At 40.7% G+C, this 21,896-nt stretch overlaps 1 protein-coding gene across 1 annotated transcript in view; it reads left to right on the forward strand.

Annotated features, from left to right (window-relative positions):
* The first annotated feature begins 310 nt into the window (after positions 1-310).
* The window catches only part of P3H2 (prolyl 3-hydroxylase 2), a 152,066-nt gene continuing 130,480 nt past the window's right edge, over positions 311-21,896 (forward strand). The window contains exon 1 of the mRNA XM_044771297.2: positions 311-1,072. Within this exon, the coding sequence (XP_044627232.1) occupies positions 623-1,072 (450 nt within the window). The 5' untranslated portion in view covers positions 311-622. The remainder of the gene's footprint in view (positions 1,073-21,896) is intronic.

A 21,896-nucleotide genomic window follows, 5' to 3' on the forward strand; every position in this document is an offset into this window, starting at 1 on the left:
CGCAGTTCTGTAAACTTGGACTAAGCACTTTTCTCCTCAAGCTTCCGTAGCTGAGCTGATCGGCCCTCCAGTGCTTTCCTCACAGCCTGATTGAGCTTCAGCGCTTCCTCTGAAGGTGAAGGGCTCTGCAAACTGCGAGGTCATGGACGAAATCTAGAAAATGACTAGGGCCCTAACCCCACTAAGCTGGATTTTCTTTCTCTCTCAAAAAGGAGTAATCATATCCACTCTACAACCTAGAGGGATCCCCACGTGCAAAGCTCTACGCCCCCCGTGGCCTCCAGCGGCGCTCGCTCTCTGGCTGGCTCGTGGGTGTGCAGCCCTTGGCAGCCCGGCGGCTGCGGTCGGGAGCCTGCAGGGCGCGCGCTGAGCGCCAGCGAGCGGCTCGCGGAGCCCTGGCAGCAGGAGGAGCGTGTGAGCTGTGGGCGTCCCTTTAAGAGCGGCCGGCGGACCCGGCCTCCGCCTCTCAGTGCGCGGAGCGCGCGGTCACCTGAGGCTCGCAGGGCAGCCGGATCGCGGCGGGGCTGGCGCTCTCGCCCACGGAGGTGGCAGACGGGGCCCGGCCGCCAGGTGCCCGGAGCCTACTGGGAGCGTGGCCGTCCCGCGCTTCTCCCGGCGGAGGATGCGGGAGCGCATCTGGGCGCCGCTGCCGCTGCTGCTGCTGCTGCTGCTACCGCAGCCGCTGTGGGGCGGGCCCCCGGCGCTGGAGCCCGGGCCTCTGCAGCCCTTCGACCTGCTCTACGCCAGCGGCGTGGCCGCCTACTACAGCGGGGATTACGAGCTAGCCGTGCGCGACCTGGAAGCGGCGCTGCGCAGCCACCGGCGCCTGCAGGAGATCCGCGCCCGCTGCGCCCGCCACTGCGCCGCGCGTCGCCCGCTCGCGCCCCCCGGCGCCGGGCCCGGGGCCGAGCTGCCCTTTTTCCGCGCCGTGCTCGAGCGGGCGCACTGCTACCGCAGCTGCGAGTCCCAGCGCCTCGGGGGACCCGCGTCCCGCCACCGCGTCAGCGAGGATGTGCGCAGCGACTTCCAGCGCAGAGTGCCCTACAACTACCTGCAGCGGGCCTACATCAAGGTACCCCGAGCGCACACCTAAGGCTCCCTGGGGTCCCGGGATGCTCTCTGCAGCCCTCACCACCGCTCCTGTCTCCTTGCCTTCGCTCTGCTCGTTAGCCTTTCAGATCGGGTCTCCTTTATCGTTTCTGCCTCGTGTTTGTAGATCTAGATATCTGGTGGCCCGAGCTCTGTAACTAACACTAGATGACCCTGGGCAAGCCGTTAGCTCTTTCTGCAGCAGCTTCTCTCTCAAACAGAAGACTGTACCGAAAAGATGATGTTTAAAGTACCCGTTCGGCACTAATTTCTGAGACCTTGGAGGAACTGAGTCCAGTATAAGGTCTTCTCTTGCTTCAGTTCTTGGTCTAGCCTCACCCGCATTTCTCTTCCGCTTCCACTCCCTCATCCTCCCTATACCCTGCCTACAAAAAAGTAAAGATCAAAGGTGAAAGAGAAGGTATGTGTGGAAGAAGTGACTGTGTGAGGCAATCTCGCTAAAAGTATCTACCCAAAGCGCTGACCTTTTCTCCTCTGATAGAAGGCATCCAATTTCTGGAGGTGAGCTTTGGACCAGGTTAGTCGACTTCAGACACCCAGTACTCTCCTTCTCATTTTATTTTTGTGTATTCAGATTGCCTGAAGTTAGTGTCAGGAGTGTATATTGGCGTTTTCCCGACTTCCACAATTTGAAGATCTATCTGGACGCATCAGCAGATTAGCCTGTGTTCCTCAATTCCCCCCCCTCTCACTTGCCCATGGTGCTCTGAACTTACACTTTCTTCCCCCTCTGCCTTTCTATGTCAGTATATCAATGTCTCTTCTACAGCTGTTGGAGAAGTAGCTGCTTTGGGAGTTGGTTGGTAGTGCCAGCCAACAGAGCAGGCTGCATTTCTGGAGTGGCGAAAAGACACAGCATGTGCAGATGTCCAGATGCCTTCTGCGGCTCATCCCACAAGGTCTTTGCCCTCACAGGTGCTAGGGCTCTCTGGAGATTTGTGGTTGTTGATAGAGTTCAAGAAATCATAGCTGAGACAAACTCTTAACTCCCAGTGCTGGGGCTAGGGTGCTGGAGTTCACTAGACTAGTATCTTGGGCAAGAAATAAGGAGAAAGCCTGAATCCTTTCCAGAATGTGTCTTCTACTTGCTTGTGCCTCCTCATGGATTTGCTAAGGCATGTATTAAGTGTAAATCATATTTCTTTTAAATGAGTGGCACAGTTTTTGGTGGTCTTGCAGAAATCAGTCAATAGTAGGCAGAAAGGGAACCTTGAGTACCTGACAGATGTCCTAAGCTGGTTCCCAGAGGAGAGCGTGAGTAGTTGAGTTTGGTTCCTGTAGCACAGTTTTCCTGGGCGTCTCAGATGTCAGGTTGGCAGTCCTGCTGATAGTTCTGTCTCACATCTTGGGTAGATTTTCCTTTCTTAGGTCTGGAGAAGGAATGCATATTCATGTTCAGTCCTATAAAAATAAATAACCATGAGGTAGCTCTCAAAATGTGGGTTTCTTTGTGTAATTAAGCTCACTTCAATGTCAATGTTAATGTTTATTAGTCATTCTCCTGCTCCTGTCCCCTGGTTGGAGGTCAAAGAAGGTGAAGCTGTTGGTTTAACATACCTCAAATTTTTGCAGTGAATTGATTACAGGAATTCGTCACTCCTAGGCACCTCTGTGGGTGAACTACTGGGTGTGGTCAGATGAACGGATGGAGTTTAAAAAGTCCTTTCAAAAATATGTGAATTCATGTGCTAATTTCTGTTTTACCAGCAGTGTTTCTGAGAGCAGAACAAGTCTTGCATCTTCTCCCTATTCACCTCTCTTCCAACAGGCGAAGTTTTTTGATCTAGGTAGGATAATCTCTTAAGGGGGAAGTATTGTTATCCCTTTGGAAATTCATTTTTGGTGGTTGGAGTTTGCAGGAGTGTCTTTGTGAACAACTGTTAAGATACATCGTGGTTCCTCCCTCCTTTTCCCCACGAACTCCACAATTTTAGTCTCTGCTTGGCTTCCTGGTAGTTTTACTCATAAACACACGCACACACAGGCTTGCAGACTCCATCCTTTAAAAGCAAAACAAAACTCTCACATAATAACAAAGCATCCTCGGTCTCTGACAGGTGTGGATGTTAAAGTGTTCATTACCTGATGCTAGAATGAGGAGTTCCCTGTGTGGGCCTGGATATGATATTGTCCTTTGTGTTGTTGAGTTACTTTTGACGTCAGTGATCCAGTTTGTACTTGAGCAGGATAATCCTGGGCCAGATTGAATTTGTTGAGGACTTTGCAGCCAGGATTTGAGAATTGTGCATCCTCTAATACAATCAGCACTAGCAGGCTTCCTAGAGATAAGGGGCTACAGTTATTCTCAGCTCAGGGTTTACAAACTGTAGAAGCTCTCGGGAGATGCTGCTCCTCCACCCGCTCCTGGTTAGTGAGCCACTGATGGAAGCGCATCCTTTATGTTGATGTGTTGGAGGGGAAGAAGGATTGAGAATTACGAAATCCAAGTCCTAGTGAGTTCAATTTCTCATTTCACAGATGAGGGAAGGGAGATCCGGAGAGGGACAAGGGCTTGCCCAGTGTCACATATTTAGAGGCAGAACCAACTTGATTAGATAAGATGAGCTTAGGGAGTTAGAAGTCTGGGCTCTGCCTACTTGCCCCTGCCTGTGTGTGCCCACTGCCCCACGGGGTTACCTCGGGTCTCAGGGAAGGCTGCAGTCCTCAGGGCTATCCTTATGCCAGATTTGGACAGCTCCAGGTTTGAGCAGGTCCTTGTCCTGTGGGGTAATAGACACTCACTACATTTATCTGAAGATATGTTCTGTAGAATCTTCCTTAAGGACTGGTGTGTTGAAAATTCATCTGGACAGCTATGGGGCTGTATTCTACTTAGCTCCTACCCATACTTTTTTGTTTAAAGGCAGGACGAGACTCTTCAAACTTTGATTTTTATCATTTAGGATTGTAGACTTAACTCATGATTCACAACCTAAAACCTAAGATAGAGTTCTATCGGAGTATTCTTTGCTTAGAACCTTCAGTGGTTTCCCCTTGCTACCATATAAAGCCAAATAGTTTAATGCTTCATCCACAGCCTGGCTCCCCTTTCACCTTCCCACCCTATCTTCCCCCACTCTGCCAGCTTGCAGCCAAAGGGAACAATGGATGCTTGGTCTCATGAGGCTGACTCTTTTGCACATCTGGGCTTTGTTTATTTTTCTTTGGGGGGCATGCAGGCTCTGGAATGGGGTAGATCTGGGGTTGAACTTTAGCTCTTCGATCTCTAGCTGTGTGACTATAAGCAAATTAAACTTTCTGAGCTTTAGTTTCCCCATCCGCAAAATGGGGAAATAGCAGGACCTACCTGATTGGTTTAGATTAGGTTTAAGAGAGCCTTTACATAAAGTGCCCAGGACAGGGCCTATTTCTCAATAAACACTGGAGATGTGTTTCTTCTTACTATTAGTCACAATAATAGATTTTTCCTCCTGCTTCTGTCACATTCAAATGTTAGCTATACTAACACAAATACACCTATTTCTGTGAGGCCCTCTTTCACTCCCTCTGCAGCTGCCAACAGTCCATCATTTCTCCCGCCTCTGAATGCCCACAGCAAGGAATTCGTTCCTCTCACATCATATTTCATTTTTAACCTTGTTTCGGAGAAATTCATATATTTGCCTATCACTTGTTTGGGCTCCTTGAAATCAAGAACTGTCTTAGTCATTTTTGCATCTCCTAAAGTAAGAGTTTCCAGATCTGGATGATTATTAGATAGATGATTATTACTAATCATCTGGAGCATTAAAAAGTATGATTTAAAATTAGAGATTTAGGTTCACTATGTCTGAGTTGGGTCCTCAGCTTCTATATTCCCCTGAAATAGCTAAAACAGGGGGCAGTAGCAGTAAATGCTCAGTATATGTTTGTTGAGTGAATAATAAGTTGGTTCTTTGTGTAGGAAGTATTGGGGAGAAAGATTTCTGTGTGGTGGCAGGACGTTTCCCACATTAGGTATTTGATTTCCTGCCTGGTCAGTTGGGGGAGAAAGTTGCAGAAGGACTGTAGATTGCCTGACTTCTCACTTTTTTCTACTTGCAAGTTCTGGCTAATGTTGCAAACCTCCTTTCCCTTCTCCACCTTTTTTCCTAATTTAATTCTTATTATGGAAAATGATGCTTCAGAAAATCCTTGACACATTGTACCTGCTTTCTGTACATTTGTTGAATTTAAACAAACGTAAGAGAGTTTTTTCTTCTTATCTGTGTGTTTTATAATCAGGAATACTCTGGCAGTATCTGTTTTTGTCCCACTGTTCCCAGCCATTTAAGGAAAAAAAAAACCCAAAAAACTAGTGCTGTTTATTTTCTTTTCCTTAAAATGAGCTTGCCCCTGTGTGTTTTGTTTCTGAGTTGGTGCTTTGTGCCATTTGACCTTTGTTTTTCTTCTCAAGAGTAAACGGGGAGAAACGGAAATGTAATTAAGTTAGGCATCCTTCTCCCCGCTAGTCATCCCCCTAAACTCCCATTTTCTTGACCATAATCTATTTTATTAGTGGTTTCTAGAAAAAAAAAAAAGGGTAAGTTCAAGGAATTTTCTCTCTCTTCTTCTGCTTTATCAACTTCTTTCTCTTTCTAGAATGAATGCCTGAACAAAAATAAAATTGAAATCCTAGGCCACAACTGCATGATATAGATCCTGTTAGTTCAGAGTAAAACCTCTCCCCAATCCCGTATTTAAATTTTTTTACCTGTGTGTAGGCTATGTACATTTTGTCTCCAAATTGTTTCAAATAAGAAGTTGATTTTATGTCTTGAAATAGTTGTTCTGACATTGTCCTTGTGGTTATTTCCTCAGCGGATGAGGCTTTTTTTTTTCTTCCTACAGTTGGGCCTTTTTTTGTGCTTGAATCATCAAAATCCACTGGTCACTGTCTTTCCGTTCCACTCCTTAGGAAGGAAACCTGGGAGATTCGTTGTCTAGCCAGCTCTTAGGTCCTGTGTGCTAAGGAGTTAGAATCTCAATTGTTTCCTCATAGGAGGTTGTCCATTTGAAGGCCCTGTCAGCTCTCTTTATCAGTCATCCATTTCCACTACAAACAGTAAGTGCCACAGAGGCTTAAAATTCAATTAGATGAGGATAGCAACTGCTTACAAGTTTTCTCCTATCTCAGTCTGGTGAATCAGGAATTCCCTTCAGGTTTTAATAAAGGAAAGTAATGAACTGCTTGTCTCTCTTCACAGGTCCCATCTCTGAGAATCAAATGTGTTCTGTCACTAATTAATCATTTGCTCACTGATAAACTCCAAAGGGATAGCTATGAGGAATTCTTTTGGGAATGTTTGATAAAATGTCAGCTTGCTTTATGGGTCAGGCTTGAAAAATTCTGAAAGGTGGATGGGTTCACCTAACATTAAAATTTATCAGATTTGGTATAATAATGATTCTTTTGTATGGCTAAGGAATTGAGTCAACTGTGGATTTCTTAGAATCATAGATCTTAGAGCTGGAAGGTGCTCCAAGAGAGCATCTTGTTCAACTCATTCTCTTCGAGTAAAATGATTGGTTTGGGGCAGTGAAGTAGGGGTGAGAGAGGGAGGGATAAGTATTTGCTCAAGAAATGTGGTCTAGCAAGTGTCAGGAGCGATGATTGTTGGAACTATAAAAATGCTACAGCTTGAGGGACCCATGGAGATCATGAAGAAGTCTATCCTTGTCACTTAATAGCCAATGACACAGGCCTCAGAGGTTCCATGACAAATCAGGTTGGGTCAGCAAGTGGAGCTGGTCCCACAATGTAGCAATCCTAGGTCACAGTCCAGTGCTGGTTGCTGTCTCAGGTCATGGGCATGGCTGTCCCCTGAGGGGTAGTGTGGTGAATCAGCGGTGCTGCTGAGACCTGCAGTGGACCAGTAGCCTTCAGAGACAGAGCAGACACAAGGCGGAGCCTCCTGGACTGCCTCACCCACCTTGCATTTTCATTCACATGATACATAGGCCACTCGGCCAAGAGTCATAGTCGTCTGGTGGAAAGTTTTGCATTTCTCATTAGGAAAAATCATTTCTCTTGTCTTTTTTTCCATTCAGTTTTTATCCTGTAATTCTTTTTCTGTCCTTGTATTCATCCCTCCTTTCCCGTCTGACTTCCTAGCTATGTAATTTCCATGAAACGTGGCCCTTGTTTGCCAAATGGCCCAAACACATCTTTAAAAAATGACGTGGAGTCAGCCCTCTGAGTATGCTTTAGTGCTGTGTGCATGATTTTCGGTTTTTAGAAGTGAAGACAACTGCTGACCATTGTCAGAGGAAGCTGATTTCACTTGACCATGCCTCTTTCTTCCTTACTTTGTTTTCTATACTCTTTTCTCACTTTCTCCCTCTCCTCTCCATTCCTTGTCATCTTGGTGATTTACAAAGTAAATTACATCTGAAAAGGAGAGCATGGAGGGGATCAATAGAGGGAAGAGAAAAACAGTCTGGGTAGAGGCCATGTCAGGTTTCTGACTCTAACACAATGAAGGCCATAGAGCCTCTTATTTCATCTGATGCACAGACCTGGGCATCTACTTCTAGGAAACTCATTTTCTGTCCCTTTTCCCTATATGCTTTGTGCAAGCGTTGGGCTTGTGTTGAGAAAGATGTTCTCCTCCCCTCGCAGCTCCCCATCTTTCTGCAACTGCTCCCTGCCATGTTCATGGAACATTAGTGTTTCAACCATCCCATTTTACAGATGGGAAAATAAAGTCCAAAAGAGAATCAAGTTGTCCAAATTTATTCAGCAATTTAATGGGAAAGCCAGGATTAGAGTCCAAGAACCCTGAGTCCCACCTCTATGACATTGCCGATGACCATTATTTGTAAGACCCATCCTGAAATGATAACCTTGACAAAATTAAAATGAAACACATAGCGTGCCACTTAAATTATTCACTAAATGGAAGAGACCCTGCAAATAAAAGTTACCTTATGCAGTGTTATTCCTCACGCTACTATTCTGACTACTTCTGGAAAAAATTCAGAAACGAGAGCCTGGGTTAATACTGTTCTCCAAAAAAGCCTAATGAAAATGAATGAGGCAAGGAATCTTCCTTGGAAGAGAAATGAAGGAATAAGAGCCAGAAGGAGAGAGATCCAACATGTCAGATTTTCCAGAAGTTTGGTGCTATCAGAATGATCCTGCTGGAATTCATTATCTGCAAATGATGGATTCAGTTTTTGTGCAAGTAACGGGACACTGCTGAAGATTACAGTGTAATTATGCTGGAATTCTAGGAAGGAATGGAGAAAGGCAAAAGATATAATAAAATAAATAAACCCAAAACAAAACAGAGAAACTGTTAACAAACCCTGTATCACAAGAAGTTAATTGAGCCAATTTTGATTTGTTCTTCTTGCTTGAATGCTAAATTTTTAGCTTTCACTCTGCCAAGATCAATAGGCTTGCATGAAGAAATCAACACATAATTAGGACTCCAGACACAGTGAATCACCTTAAAACCAGATTTGGCTATTTTTAAAAATGATCTCAAATTATAGTATCAAAGAATAATCTAGAAGAGTGTACTAATTATTTCCCCACCGAAGCAAGAGATATGTCTTAATAATATTTTTCAGATTGAATCCAGGATCAATAGTGAATATTTGATTCTTGCACATGACATTGAGAAATGCCACTAGGGAGACAAACTTTTGCAATCAATCATTATTTCTATAGGATTACCAAGAGCTCAGTTACACAGTGGAGTCGGCAAGTTTTCAGCTTAATAGGCATTAACTGGAGCTTCTCAACCTTGGCTTGTTGATATTTGAGGATGAATAATTCTTTGTTGTGGTGGACTGTTCTGTGCATTTTAGGGTGGTTAGCCACATCCCTGGGCTTTCCCTACTACATAGCAGCAGCAACATATCCCACCCACCTCTAAGCTGTGACAACAAAAAATGTCTCCATACGTTGCAAAATGTCTCTTGGGGGTAATCACCCCTCATTGAGAACCACTGATTTAGGCATTTAGCCATATTTAAGATAACTGACATTAAGGTTAGACAAGTACAAATGAAGTTTTTGACAATCTATGCTAGATGACAATGTGCCCACTGATGAATCATGGTATTTATAAAAAAGTTTGGCTATAGTTTAACACCTTTTATGAGGGGAAATCCATTGGAAATAGGGCCTCTTTCTCCAAGATGCAAATCACTGGACTTACATCCCATAGTTGGTCCTCCCTTGTGGCTGCACTAGATGAGCTTGTAAGAAAGACCAGAGGATCCGGCTTCTCTCTACTTGTTCGAACGTGACAGGACAGGTTGCTTTAGCAATATAAACTAACACCTTTCAGTTGTGAACTCCAGACTCCAGAATTAATATATTTCTCATTCAGCTGGGAAAGTACCCAAACCCAATCATTTAAAAGTTATCCACCGTGACTCTTAGCTTTCTTGGAGTTTGCTCTGTATCACATATATTCATGGAAAGTGGCTTGACTCAAACCCCAAATGTCACCTTATAGAAGGCTGGAAAGTGGAGAAAATAAGAGGGGGTCAGGGGAAAGAGGAAATGACGTGGAGATTGAGAGAGAGAGTCAGAAGGTGTCTCAGTCCTTTCTGGCTGCTGTAACAGAGTACCATAAACTGAGTGGCTTGTAAAGAACAAACATTTGTTTCTCACAGTTCGGAAGGCTGGGAGGCCAGGATCATGGTACTGGCAGATTTGTGTCTGGTGAAGGCCACCTTTCGAGATAGCTATCTTTTTGCTATAACTTCGCATGTGGGAAGGGGCCAGGAAGCTTTCTGGGGCCTCTTTTATAAGAGCACTAATTCCATTCATGAGGACTCTGCCTTCATGATCTAATCACTTCTCGAAGGCCCTACCTCCTAGTACTGTCATCTTGCAGGCTAGGTTTCAGCAAATGAATATTGGGGGTGACACAAGCATTCAGATCACAGCCGAGGGAGATACAGAAATAGAGGGAGAAGGATGGAGAGGTGATAGCAAAATTGAAGTAAAGGAAAGCAAGAGCAATGAAATCAAAGTCCAGGCAGGGCCGCGTGCGTGAAAGGAGGCTGCACGAACTAAATGTGTGTGTTGCACACTCTGATATCCAGCTCCCTGTAATAAAACCAATCATTCCAAGGCAGATAATGTCTTAATATCTTATTAGCCACTATTTTTTTGGCATAACTCCTGTAACACCACAGGCCCCTAGTCTACTGTGACATTTCTGCCTTGATGAAGCCTAGGGTAGAAGAGCTGGTCAGTTTCCTCAGTGAAACACAGAAGGAAGGAATCTTTTGCGGGAGATTTCACATGTGCAGCACTGAATATTTACCAAATAATATTATGCCCCCCAGGTAAATGAATGTATGGCACAGGAAACCAAAATAAAGATTCCTAAAAAAAATGTTCACAATTAATTTGCATTAGTTATATTGCTTTCCCAATCAACACTTAAAGAATTTACTGAGTCCTTTTAGGGGTACCATTCTCTGTTAGGCCCTGGGGATATGAAGATGATATAACACTTCCTCTCCTGCAGATCAATCACAGTCCATTGAGAGAAACTCGTGCATATAGTTATAATGTTAATCCTTCAAATGAGAAACAGAAGAATAACTGTATACTCCTATGTGATTATGTGGTGGCAATTCAGGATGTTCTGCAGCCAAGCAATGGAATTAGATATGGAAAGAACACAGCTTAAAGATTTATAGTAAATGAGAAATGCTGTTTAGAAATGCTGGTAATTTTTAACTTTTAGATAGGAAAAAAGGATTATAAAAGAAAAATTATTGAAAGCAAAGATAATGGAAAATTTAGAGAATTAATTTCATCAGGAGTACAGGCTATTTTAAGAATAAATTTGATTGATCATATTCTTAGACAAATATGTACTATTCTGAGACTTGAAAAAAATCGATATTATATGATAAGGTATGAAATGATACCTTTTAAGATATTAGTTATAAAATATACTGCCTCAAGGCTAAGTCCAAGTGAATTGTGGTTTCATTGACTTTTTTTGTTGTTTTTCTTTTTGGTGGGGAAGATTGGCCCTGAGCTAACATCTGTGCGCATCTTCCTCTAATTTTTTTGTACATGGGATGCCACCACAGTGTGGCTTGATGACTAGTGTATATGTCTGTGCCCGGGGTCTGAACCCACGAATCCCAGGCCACCAAAGTGGAGCTCATGAACTTAACCACTACACCACTGGGCTGGCCCCTCAGTGACTTTTTAAGTTTGTTAAGGGAAATGCCATTTTGCCATTTCAGCTTTCTTTGAATCCTAAGTGTAACTCAGCCTTCCCTTTTACACTTGGCCAAGTTGCTCACCCTCTTTGTGTCTCAGTTTCTATCTCTGTGAAAACTTAATAATAAAATCACCTAACCCACAGGGTCAATGGAAAGATAAAATGAGAAACGATTTGAGGAAGACATTTACGAGGGATAAGCATACATAAAAGATGAGGAATGAGGAAGAAGAGGAAGTAAAATTCTTATGGAAACTAAATCATGTACTCAACAACGCTATGAATGAACAACAAGGAGAAAATCATTTATCACTTCACACAATTCAACCATCTTAAAGAATTTTCCTACTTTATCAAAAGAACTTACTGAATTATTTTTAACCCAGAAGGTAAAAGCATCAAGAAAGGCATTAAACTAGTAAAAAGAATCTCTTCTGTATGTACGTGAAGAATCAGACAAAAATAAACACCCATATAGGACCATTGTTAGTTAAACTTTAAAAACAATATCATATTATCTTCTCCATACATTTTGTTTGCAAAACAGATTAGAAAGAAACCTGAAATGGCAAAATGACATTTCCCTTGACAGACTCAAAAAGTCATTGGACTTAGCTTTTAGGAAGTATGTTTTATAACTATTATTATTATTAATAATAGATATTATTTACTGACCATTACTGTGTTTCAGGTATTGTGCTAAAAGCTTTACATAATTTTTCCCGTCCAATTCTTGCAACAACACTAAGATAGAGATCTTAGTACAATCTTCATTTTTTCATAGGGACACTGAAGCTTAAAAGGTTGAAATGTCTGAGATCACACAGCTGGTAAGTAACACAATTAGAATCTCAATCCAGGTTTTTCTGGTGACAAAAGTGAGTTCTTATTTACTTCTCAAAGCCTGGGTTTTGACATCAAGCAGACCTATATTCAAAAATGTCCTGCCTTTTATTAGTTGTATGACTCTGGAAAAGCTTATTTACATGAACCTGCATTTCTTCTCTGGAAAATGGCGGTAATCATACTTGCTTCACTGGGTTCTTATGAGAATTTAATAAAAAAAGGTTGTGGGCTCACCTAGGTCCACACTGACCCAGAATTACTTGTTCTTCACCCTATAGCTTCTAGGCAGAGGGCAAACTTGTGAGGGAAGATGAAAGGCAAAAGAATAGGCAAATATATCTTGATAAACAGAAGATAATTTACACATGCAGTAGGTACAGAAATCTTGGAGACATATGAAACAAGAACTTGACCTGCTCAGTTTGAGCTATAGCATCAAGTTCAATTCTCTGTACATTGGAGTGCAGACCTACCAGCCTCCTTGCACCATCAGGCTAAAATAAAAATCATCCTCTTAATGAGAACTTGGGACTATTTTTTTGGGGGTGGTGAGAAAAGTCCTTTTACTCTCTTCCCCACTACAGTCTCCAACCCTCTGATTTCACAATTTCTTAGAGACTGTCGCCTCTTCTCTATATTTTTCAAAAAATGGACTCTGTTCAAACACATTCCAAACTTTTCTGTTTCCTATTAATAGACAGAATCTCTTCCCACACAGCAACACATCTTGGGAATTTTAAACCCCTTTAAGCCTCTTCCCCACCCTGATCTTGAGTACTCCTGGGAGATGGCCTAGGTTTCAGAATCAACAAACATCTTTTCATGACAGATACCAAAAATGAGACTGCTTCTTGTGTACAGCAGTCAGGTAAATGGGAGAATAGCTCAAATAAAAATGTAGAGAGTCATGAGTCTAGGAATTAAGCAATTTTGACTCCATCCCCATTTCTGTCACTAATGTTTCTCTCCAGGGCCTTGAAGTCTCCGTTTGGACAAGGGCAGCATTGGACCAGATGGTTTCTAAGAGGTCTTCTACCTCTGCCAGCATGAAATTCTAAAATACTTTAGTGGACTGGCACAGTGAGCCAACAGTCTACCTATGAAAAAGAAAAATGATGAGATAATAATGTAATGCAATACAAAGTAGAATGGAGATAAAAGGAGTTTGACAGGTCACAGGAAAGGAAGTACTTTCAATGTGTCTGATGCTAGTCCTCATCTTTGGACAGCCAATCCCTTTAAAGTAAAACTTTCAAGAAGAGCGCACTTGTATTTAACTGTGGTACTTTAAGAGGTACAAGATAAACTAGGACATGTTCAGAAAGGACAAAAAAATTCAAAACTATCTGAGAAACAGTTGAAATAGGGATGAGTAGACTAAACAAAAAAAGAGGTTTGAAAAAGATCATCATCTGAGACAGTTATTCTTGATCTTTATGGAACCGAGGATTTGAAGAACTCGGACCAAGTAACAAAAGTTACAGGGAACAAGATCTTGGCTCAAATATGAGACTTTCCTAACACTAGCAGCTGTTCAGATGTAATAAAGAGACCCAGAAGAAGGTGTTTGGACATGAGTTGGACAAATCCTTAATAGAGAGGTTACGTTTAAGGTTCAACCACTAAAGTGATGTTGCAATAGATAAGATTTAACATATTTTCCAATCCAGAGTCAATAAGACTTCGTGATCTTATGAAATGAAATTTGTCTTATCTCCACAGATGATGGATCATTACAGACTTTTTTCAGTGGAAAATCCTACAGCTCTCTCTCTATCCTGCTTCTTAATTCTCATTAATGTAGTCTTAGACCAGGGTCACCAGCACACAGGCTATAAATAACTTACATAACACAAAAAAGGAAAGAGAAAAAAACACTGCCAAGGTCTTAAAACATATAGGGGAACACACACTCATGGAATATTTAGCAGTAACAATATCCACATGTGTGATCTGCATGGGTCCTCTGATTTCTGGCTCAAGTGTCTCTTAGATAACATCTGAAAAGGATTTAGTTATGTTTACAGAGTACCAAGGAGAGTTTTAAATTAAATGTATAACAACCGATCAGAACATCCATGCTTGGGAATTGAAAGTGGGTACACCTCTCTTAGCAAGTACCTCACGGTATACTCAGAAAACCCAATTTCCTTCATAGAGCCTTTGCGGTGCTATTCTTTTTTTTTTTTTTTTCGCTTTTTTCTCCCCAAACCCCCCCAGTATGTAGTTGTATATTTTAGTTGTGGGTCCTTCTAGTTGTGGCATGTGGGATGCCGCCTCAGCGTGGCCTGATGAGCGGTGCCATGTCCGCGCCCAGGATCCGAACTGGCGAAACCCTGGGCCACCAAAGCAGAGCGCGCGAACTTAACCACTCAGCCGTGGGGCGGGCCCCAGCGGTGCTATTCTAAATTGCCTCATTTGTGGCTATCCAGAACCCAAACTGAAAACCTGGCCATATTCCACTCTGTAGTTCAGTCAGATCTCAGACCTTTTGCCGGTGTTAATTCTGGTGAGTTTCACATGTGGGTTGCTAGGGGTTCTGCCCAGGACTTCATATTTAAGAATATTTAAAGACGTCCTTTATCTGTCTCCCTCCTCTCTGCGGTTCCTCCCTTATTCTCTGGTTTGGAGGGGGAGGAGTGCTGCTACCCCTGGGTTAGCTTTGTTACCAATGCTTTACTGCAAAAAGCTATAGAAAAGCCTTTCTGATTTCTAATAAAAATTGCTAGTCAACTTTCTCTCAGCACCACTAAATCAAACCTAGTAGACCAACTGGACTGTGCTGTGGTTCATGCCAAGTTGTTAAGAGTATATTCTCTCCTACTCCTGCTTTAAGAGGTGTAAAAAATCCCAGCCCTCTTGCTGAGTTGCCGCCGGCCTGCCCTGTTGCTTATTTATAGGTCCCTAGAGGAGACCCCTCTGCAACACTGTGATTTAACTCTTCACGAATAAATAGTTGATCATTCCAGTCCATTTTCCCAGTAGGATACTTAACAAAGATTTACCTGCTATGTTATATATGGAAAACCAACTTAGTATTTAGAATAAAAAAAAAATGCTTCTAAGTAATGATTCGTTTGTCTTTTCCATTGTCCCAGAATAATTATGACAGTCCCTTAATCAATACCTCCTAAATTCCAGAGTATTATGTGTGAGTCTTTGATCTAAACATTCACACATGGCTGATGTCACTGTTTGAGTCTTTGCACTTTGTAGGAACTTGATACGTTTGTTGAATTTGAATTGTCAATTCTCCTAGGGCATGAGTTTGCCCCTATGATTCTTCTCGTAATTAAGCATTTAAAAGTGCCATTCTGTGCACTTGATCATAATTTTTTAAGAGAGCTATTTCTTGGGAGTACCAACTTTATAGGTTAGTTTAAGATTAATAACGTGAAGTTGCATGTGAGATGTTGGAAACAGCATTAGAGTAAGAAAGCAAGCTGTGCGTCTAATTATAACTATGCCACTAACTCTGATGACTTTATGATGATGAACTTCTTCTTCACCTCAGTTTCTTCATTTATAAAATGAGATGAATGGAATATATAATCTTGAAAGTCTCCACTAGCTTTAATATATTTTAATGTTTGGCAAAATGTTTCCACTGGTAAATAAAGTCATTAAATGTTACAAAACTGTGAAACTCTCAGCAACTGAATTGTTTGCTCCTCAATTTGATCTTAATAAATCCTAGTATCTTACCCTATGCATTAAAAATTTTGATATCTAGACACTAACATGGTAGGCTTAGACAATATAAAATACTGAACACATTGGAGAGGAAAGCCAAATGGTCAAGCCCTTCGCAATGGTAGAAATAGTCTTTTGTAGTGGTTTCAGTGTCCTTCAGTGTCCTGAAGAAATGTTTTGAGCTCATCACTCAATTCAAAAAGTCTCTCTCTCTTCTCTAACTTCAGTGATAGAAAAAGTATTATACTTACTGCACAGTTCTGCAGAATACTTTCTGAAATTTTGTAAGCTAATAGTTAAGATTCAATTTTATTCAAAATTTTCACTGTTTCCTGTAATGCTAAATCAAGATCAGGATATAAATTGTTAACACCAATAGTTCTCTATGAGTAAAGCAGTTTATGTATTGGCATTCAGGCAAGATCTTTTATTTGAAATGCACTTTTTTTGCTGCACAAAAACATCGGTGCTCTGTTAACCATTTTGATTTCAACACATCTTATTCCAACACACCTGTGTTCTGATTCACACAACATCGTGAATTAAACCATAACATTAAAGTCTTTTCTGTGATGCATGGACTTTTAGTGAGAAGTAACAAGTTATTCCCCACTTCTTTCTTGCATATGTACCACTTGTCCAGATATGAGTCTTCTCTAATGGATTATCCAACTATAAAGCAGAATGTTGTTATATCTAAACATGTGATAGTAATTGTCCTTCCCCATTATGTATTGTATTATATTATGTGATATCCTGCAGAGTCATTTGAAAATGGAATTTTACCAGAAGCTCATTCTTCTTTCTTTGCAGTCATAATATTTGTTATTAATTTTAAGACTTTTTATAAGCTTCTAGGCAATAATATTTAATGTAATTATTTTTGCTCTAAGGAGTGTAACTTTGCATGTCTTTTTTTTTTTTTACCAGCTGCGTTATTTTTAGTTCTAATGTTTGTTTCTGTTTTTATCTCTACTATCAGGCTTCAGTGAATCACTAAGGAACTATGTATCCATATTTTTTGTAAAATGGAGCTATATCAAAACACAGCAATGATCATAAAATTGAAAATTTAATGATGGTAAACAACATCATGTAAGTGACATAAAATAAGCAAGCATAAATACACCTTGATAACTGAATGGTAGCTGACAGGAAACACCTGGTGTAGTCCAGCAAAGAGCTTGTATGACTTTAAGAATGTCATAATTAATAAGACCATAATGAAACTTCTATGAAAACTGTAATTAAACCTACATTTCAAATTAGTGAAATATACCTGAACCAAATCACTTTGAAGTCTGAAACTGTTGGCAGTGTGTGTAAAAAGCCATGAATGATCGATATGTTGTGAGAAACACTTTTCTAGAAAGTAAATGAGATGGTTTTATGACCTTTTGAAAATTACTTAAAGTCTCTGTGAAGTGGGGTTAAGTCATAGGAGTGTTGTGAGGATTTCATGAATGAATACATGTCAGGCACCTAGAATAGCACCTGGCTTGTAGTATAAGGGCTCAGTAAATAGTAACTGTTGCTGATGCTATATTATCATTATTATTTCTCTAATGGGTTATCTGTTATCTATTATTCCATCTCACATCTTGCTTATATGAACTAAGAATTGTGGCAATGTCTTTTTCAGACTTCATCTCTCAATTTTAATTTTGTAGCGTGAAATTTACTCTACCGTAGTGTCATTTAAAACCTAAATGGTATATAGTCTGATTACAAACAGTAGACATATTCCACAGATCTCTTAAAAAGTCTTTAAATCCTTTGAAACTGTTTTCCTTACTGTCAAATGGGGATGCTACTCATATTTATCTATCTGTAGAACAAGTTTAATGTGAGCATTAAGTAAAGCATTTTGAAAATGTTCAAGTTCTATACAAATGTAACGTAAAAGCAAAGTAATTTTTTATTCACATAATATGTATAGTTTATAAAATTGTTTTACCTTATAAAGTTATGATTACTATATTAATAAAAGTTTTCTTTTTATTTTCCATCACATTAAATTGCTCATTTTTACTTGAACAGTGATAATATCCATACTGGCCGTAAAGTTCAATAATATGACCTAAAAATATTTTTCCAAATGCTTTCGAGCTTACATAAATCAAATATGGGTAGTGTAGACATGAGAGCATATGTAGAGATTTCTTTCTATCCTTGAAATTTTTAAGGCCTCTGACTTCCTTTAATACATTCCAGACCCAAGCGTGCCTTAACCCCTAGCGGGTGGGGAGTGGAAGCTGTTGCTTGGAACAACACTTGGAACAGGAAATGTTTGATAAGGCCAACGGTTAGAATATTCGTAGCTTCTTGTTTTGAATTCCTGTGATAACATCAGCTCCCAAAGATTATCTGGCATTTTGTGGGAAATCTAGCAGGAATAAAAATTGGGCCTTCAAATAAGACTTTCTAGATATGATGCATGAGGCAGAAGGAAATGAGGGAAATGTGAACATGTGAGGGAGGTCTGAGTTGGTCCCTTAGGATAGTAAGTGGAGGTCTCATTACTTTTCAAGTCATAACAGGCGTGATCATAGAGCTAAAGTATGTCAGTGCTGTGCCTTCTTAGGGGTGTTTTTTTTTTGTTTTTATCAGTAGCTTGTTTGTTTTATGAGTCAGTCTCTTATTGACCTCTCTGTTGAACTGTACATGAGAAGCCAGTACCATTATTTCTAATAGTCAAGTGTATGGAATGAATCAATGTTGGGAAAATCAGAGCAATTCTTCAAGTCAAGTGCCATATCAGTGACAGGGTCTGGAAATGCATAGTATGTCACTGCACTCAGCTTCATCAACTGGTTCTCTTTGCTTTTGAGTGGTGAGAATTACAATGGAAATGAAGATTATCACCTCGCATGTTTGCATCATTTGTGAACACGTCCTCACTTCCTCATGAGAGACCTATGAGAAAGCTGGGGTTCAATGGCTTGTCCAGTTGGTGACCAAGAGAATGGCAGAGCTGTGTCTCAGTGGAAGTTTTCTGGCTCCAAGGCCAGTGTGCTTGCCAACACATCATAGCTGCTGTCTGTTTGGTTTGAAGAGTTCTTTGTAGTCACAAAGCTATCAATTCTAGTAAGTGTCCATTTCAAGGCTGTCATGATGCCGCTCCTCTGTGTCTTTGTCTTTTATGGTATGTGGTATTTCCAAACTAAAGAGGTTATAATTCAGTCATTTGTCCCTTACTTTAATATATGGGCGCTTTGGGCCTGTGCTCACTGGTCTATGACAGCATGGGAGGGGCTGGCTGTGAGAATCCTGTTTCTAGCCAGCAACTAGCACAATGAGACAGCTGAATGTGGGATCACCCAAAAGCTTTTTCCATCTGAGGGGGAATCCATAACGCCCTCTTTCTTTCTTGAGCCCTTCAGGGTAATACTCCCAGTTGTCCATTTCACGTAAAGGAAATAAAAGTTGCATGGACCTAGATTACTGTCCAGTTCATGATGTATGTTTGTGTTCCATTTGTAAACATCCTATTTGTGCTCTGTCTAAACGCTGATGTAAGTGCTGGATTTCATTCTCTGATCAGCTAAAGGACTACACGCTTTTCATAATCTCAAATAGTACATTGGAAGAGATGGTTTACAATTAGACGCGTTTTTTGTTGTTTTGTTTCATTTTTGTTTTTGCCTTTTACGCTATGTTTACATGACTTCCCCTTGAGTTGTAGTGACTTAGAATTACAACTTGTTTTTGTGTTTCAGTTTTCCCACTTGGGTGACGTATCTTCCTGGACTTAGCTCTCTTGTTGTTGCTCACTATGTGGCCCAAGAGAAATTTCAATTAAATGTCTGCTCTTAAACTTTTGGATGAGATGTGTTGTTCTTCCACGTTGGGGAATTATAAGCAAAATGTTAACACTGTATCATTTTGAGGAGTGATTCTTCAAGTTTTATAGACTTTGAGAGAGTTTGGCTTTGAGACTTCAACTTCAAGGTCCTGCATATAGCTTTGTATCTTTGAGCAAGTTATTTAATATCTCTAAAAATCAATTTTAGCATCTTGAAAATGAGCATAATAATGCCTCAATTTTCCTGTCTGTAGAATGAGCAACTCCTAGAAGTATTATGAGGATTAACTGAACTAATTCATATATAGTGCTTAGATATGCCTGGCAAGTCATAAGCGTGAAACACGTTAACTTTTCTATTACAACTAATGGACTATGCTTTGGGAAATACTGATTCCATTCTTTAGTAAGTTTTCAAACTCATGATATTGATTAGGTTTCGCTTGGCTATGGCAGAATCTTGATATAACCAAACTATCATGGATGATCTGTCAGGAAATCTGGATAATTGTCCTGGTCATTCCCTTTCTAGCTGCATGACATTGGACAAGTCATTTTACATCCTTAAGTCTGATGTTTCTCAAGGTGAAGAAAAATGGCATATTTATACTTGGTCTCCTAACTTTGTAGGATTATAGGATTATAGGAGGGATATTTATTTATACTGACTGTATAAATACTTTGTAAATCACTAAGTACTATATACACGTAGCTTCCTATTATCCCAGCTTTATCAATTTCTATTTTGGGTTGGGCAGAATGTCAAGGGAACCCAGTGCTCTACTGTTGTTGGTATATTTTGCTCAGGCACAACCAAACTGTTACATTAGGGCTGTTAACCTTGAATCAGCCTTTCCAAGGCCACCATTGTCCCAATGCTTATGGAACCATGCCTGGGTTCAGTGGAAATTGGAGGGAAAATGTGAATCAGTGAGCTGTTTTACTTGGCTGCTAAATTTAGTTCACTGTTTCATAAATTAGACAAATCTGTCTAGAATGGCTCTTGTTGCCACCAGAAACCAGGGTCATAGATTTGAAGGACATCAGATATGCAAGAGAAATGGAAAATAACTTCCCACAGTAATGTCTTCTGCAAGAATCCCAAGGCTAGTTGCAGTGCTGAGGAAAGCTAAATAGGAAATGTAGCTCCAGGCTTGAGATTTCCTGCTTGTAACTCAAAACGCATGTGGATGTAGATGGGGCATGTGGTCCAAGATTTTACTTCCCTGGGTGGAAGGAATAGCATCGATATTAGATTGCTGATTAATGCTTTTGCAATGTATGTTGCCCCACAGTTGCCGGCAATACAACAGAGATTAATTTGTCAGATCAGCTCATTCTCAATTCTGGTTATACAGTGTATCAGATTGTTACCCATTGCCCTGTACCAATGTTTGTGCAATTCTCAGTATTAATCTAAATTACTTTAGTTTATGCTATCCAGCACCATTTTTTTCTTGGAAGTTATGGTAACAATGGAGTAATGGAGAAAGGATGTGACTTTTTCATCATCTAAAAGGAAAACTAAATAACTTCATTGGAATCTTTCACTGAACCGTGTAAATTTACAGCATTTAATCTTCAATTTTCATGGAATTTTCATAAAGATTAATGTAGTAAGTTTTGCCAAGCTTCAAAAAAAGCCAGCAACTTTTCAATTATTTGCAATATGTCTACTGCTAATCCTGGTGACAATGATATTAAACCAAACAAAACAAAGCAGACAAACATTGCTTGCTGTACAGTCACTTATTTTAATTCCCACAGCCTGTCAGATTGTTACCAGTGCCATCTACTGACCCCCTCCTGCCCCTTTGGACACCTTCCTTGATGACTTCAGCCTCTGGCTTGTGGTTTCATTATAGTCCTTGCTTTTGTCCAGCTTCTAACCTCTGTGAATTCAACAACCATGAGGACATTACTTTGAGTTTTCCTTTAATCTCAGATTTCTTTACCTGAATTTGCCGATTCTAGTTATCTAGTATTTCAGAACTTCCCTTGATGCCCTTCACTCCTATCTTTATTTGCCTTTCTGTCCAAACCAACCCCATGGCCAGCCTCCTTACCTATTCCCATGTATAGAGGCATATGAGCATTGGCTTTGCAAAAAAGAGTACGATCACCCTTTTCCTTAACTTTCCATCTTGTCGAGCTTTGCAGTGCTCTGCCTCTGTTCACCGAACATTGCAGACAAATGTCACATAACCACGCCTTTGAGGTCTACCAGTTATTGTCACTGTGTACACACA

The sequence above is a fragment of the Equus asinus genome, chromosome 5 (genome assembly GCF_041296235.1).
Source record: "Equus asinus isolate D_3611 breed Donkey chromosome 5, EquAss-T2T_v2, whole genome shotgun sequence".
NCBI lineage: Eukaryota > Metazoa > Chordata > Mammalia > Perissodactyla > Equidae > Equus > Equus asinus.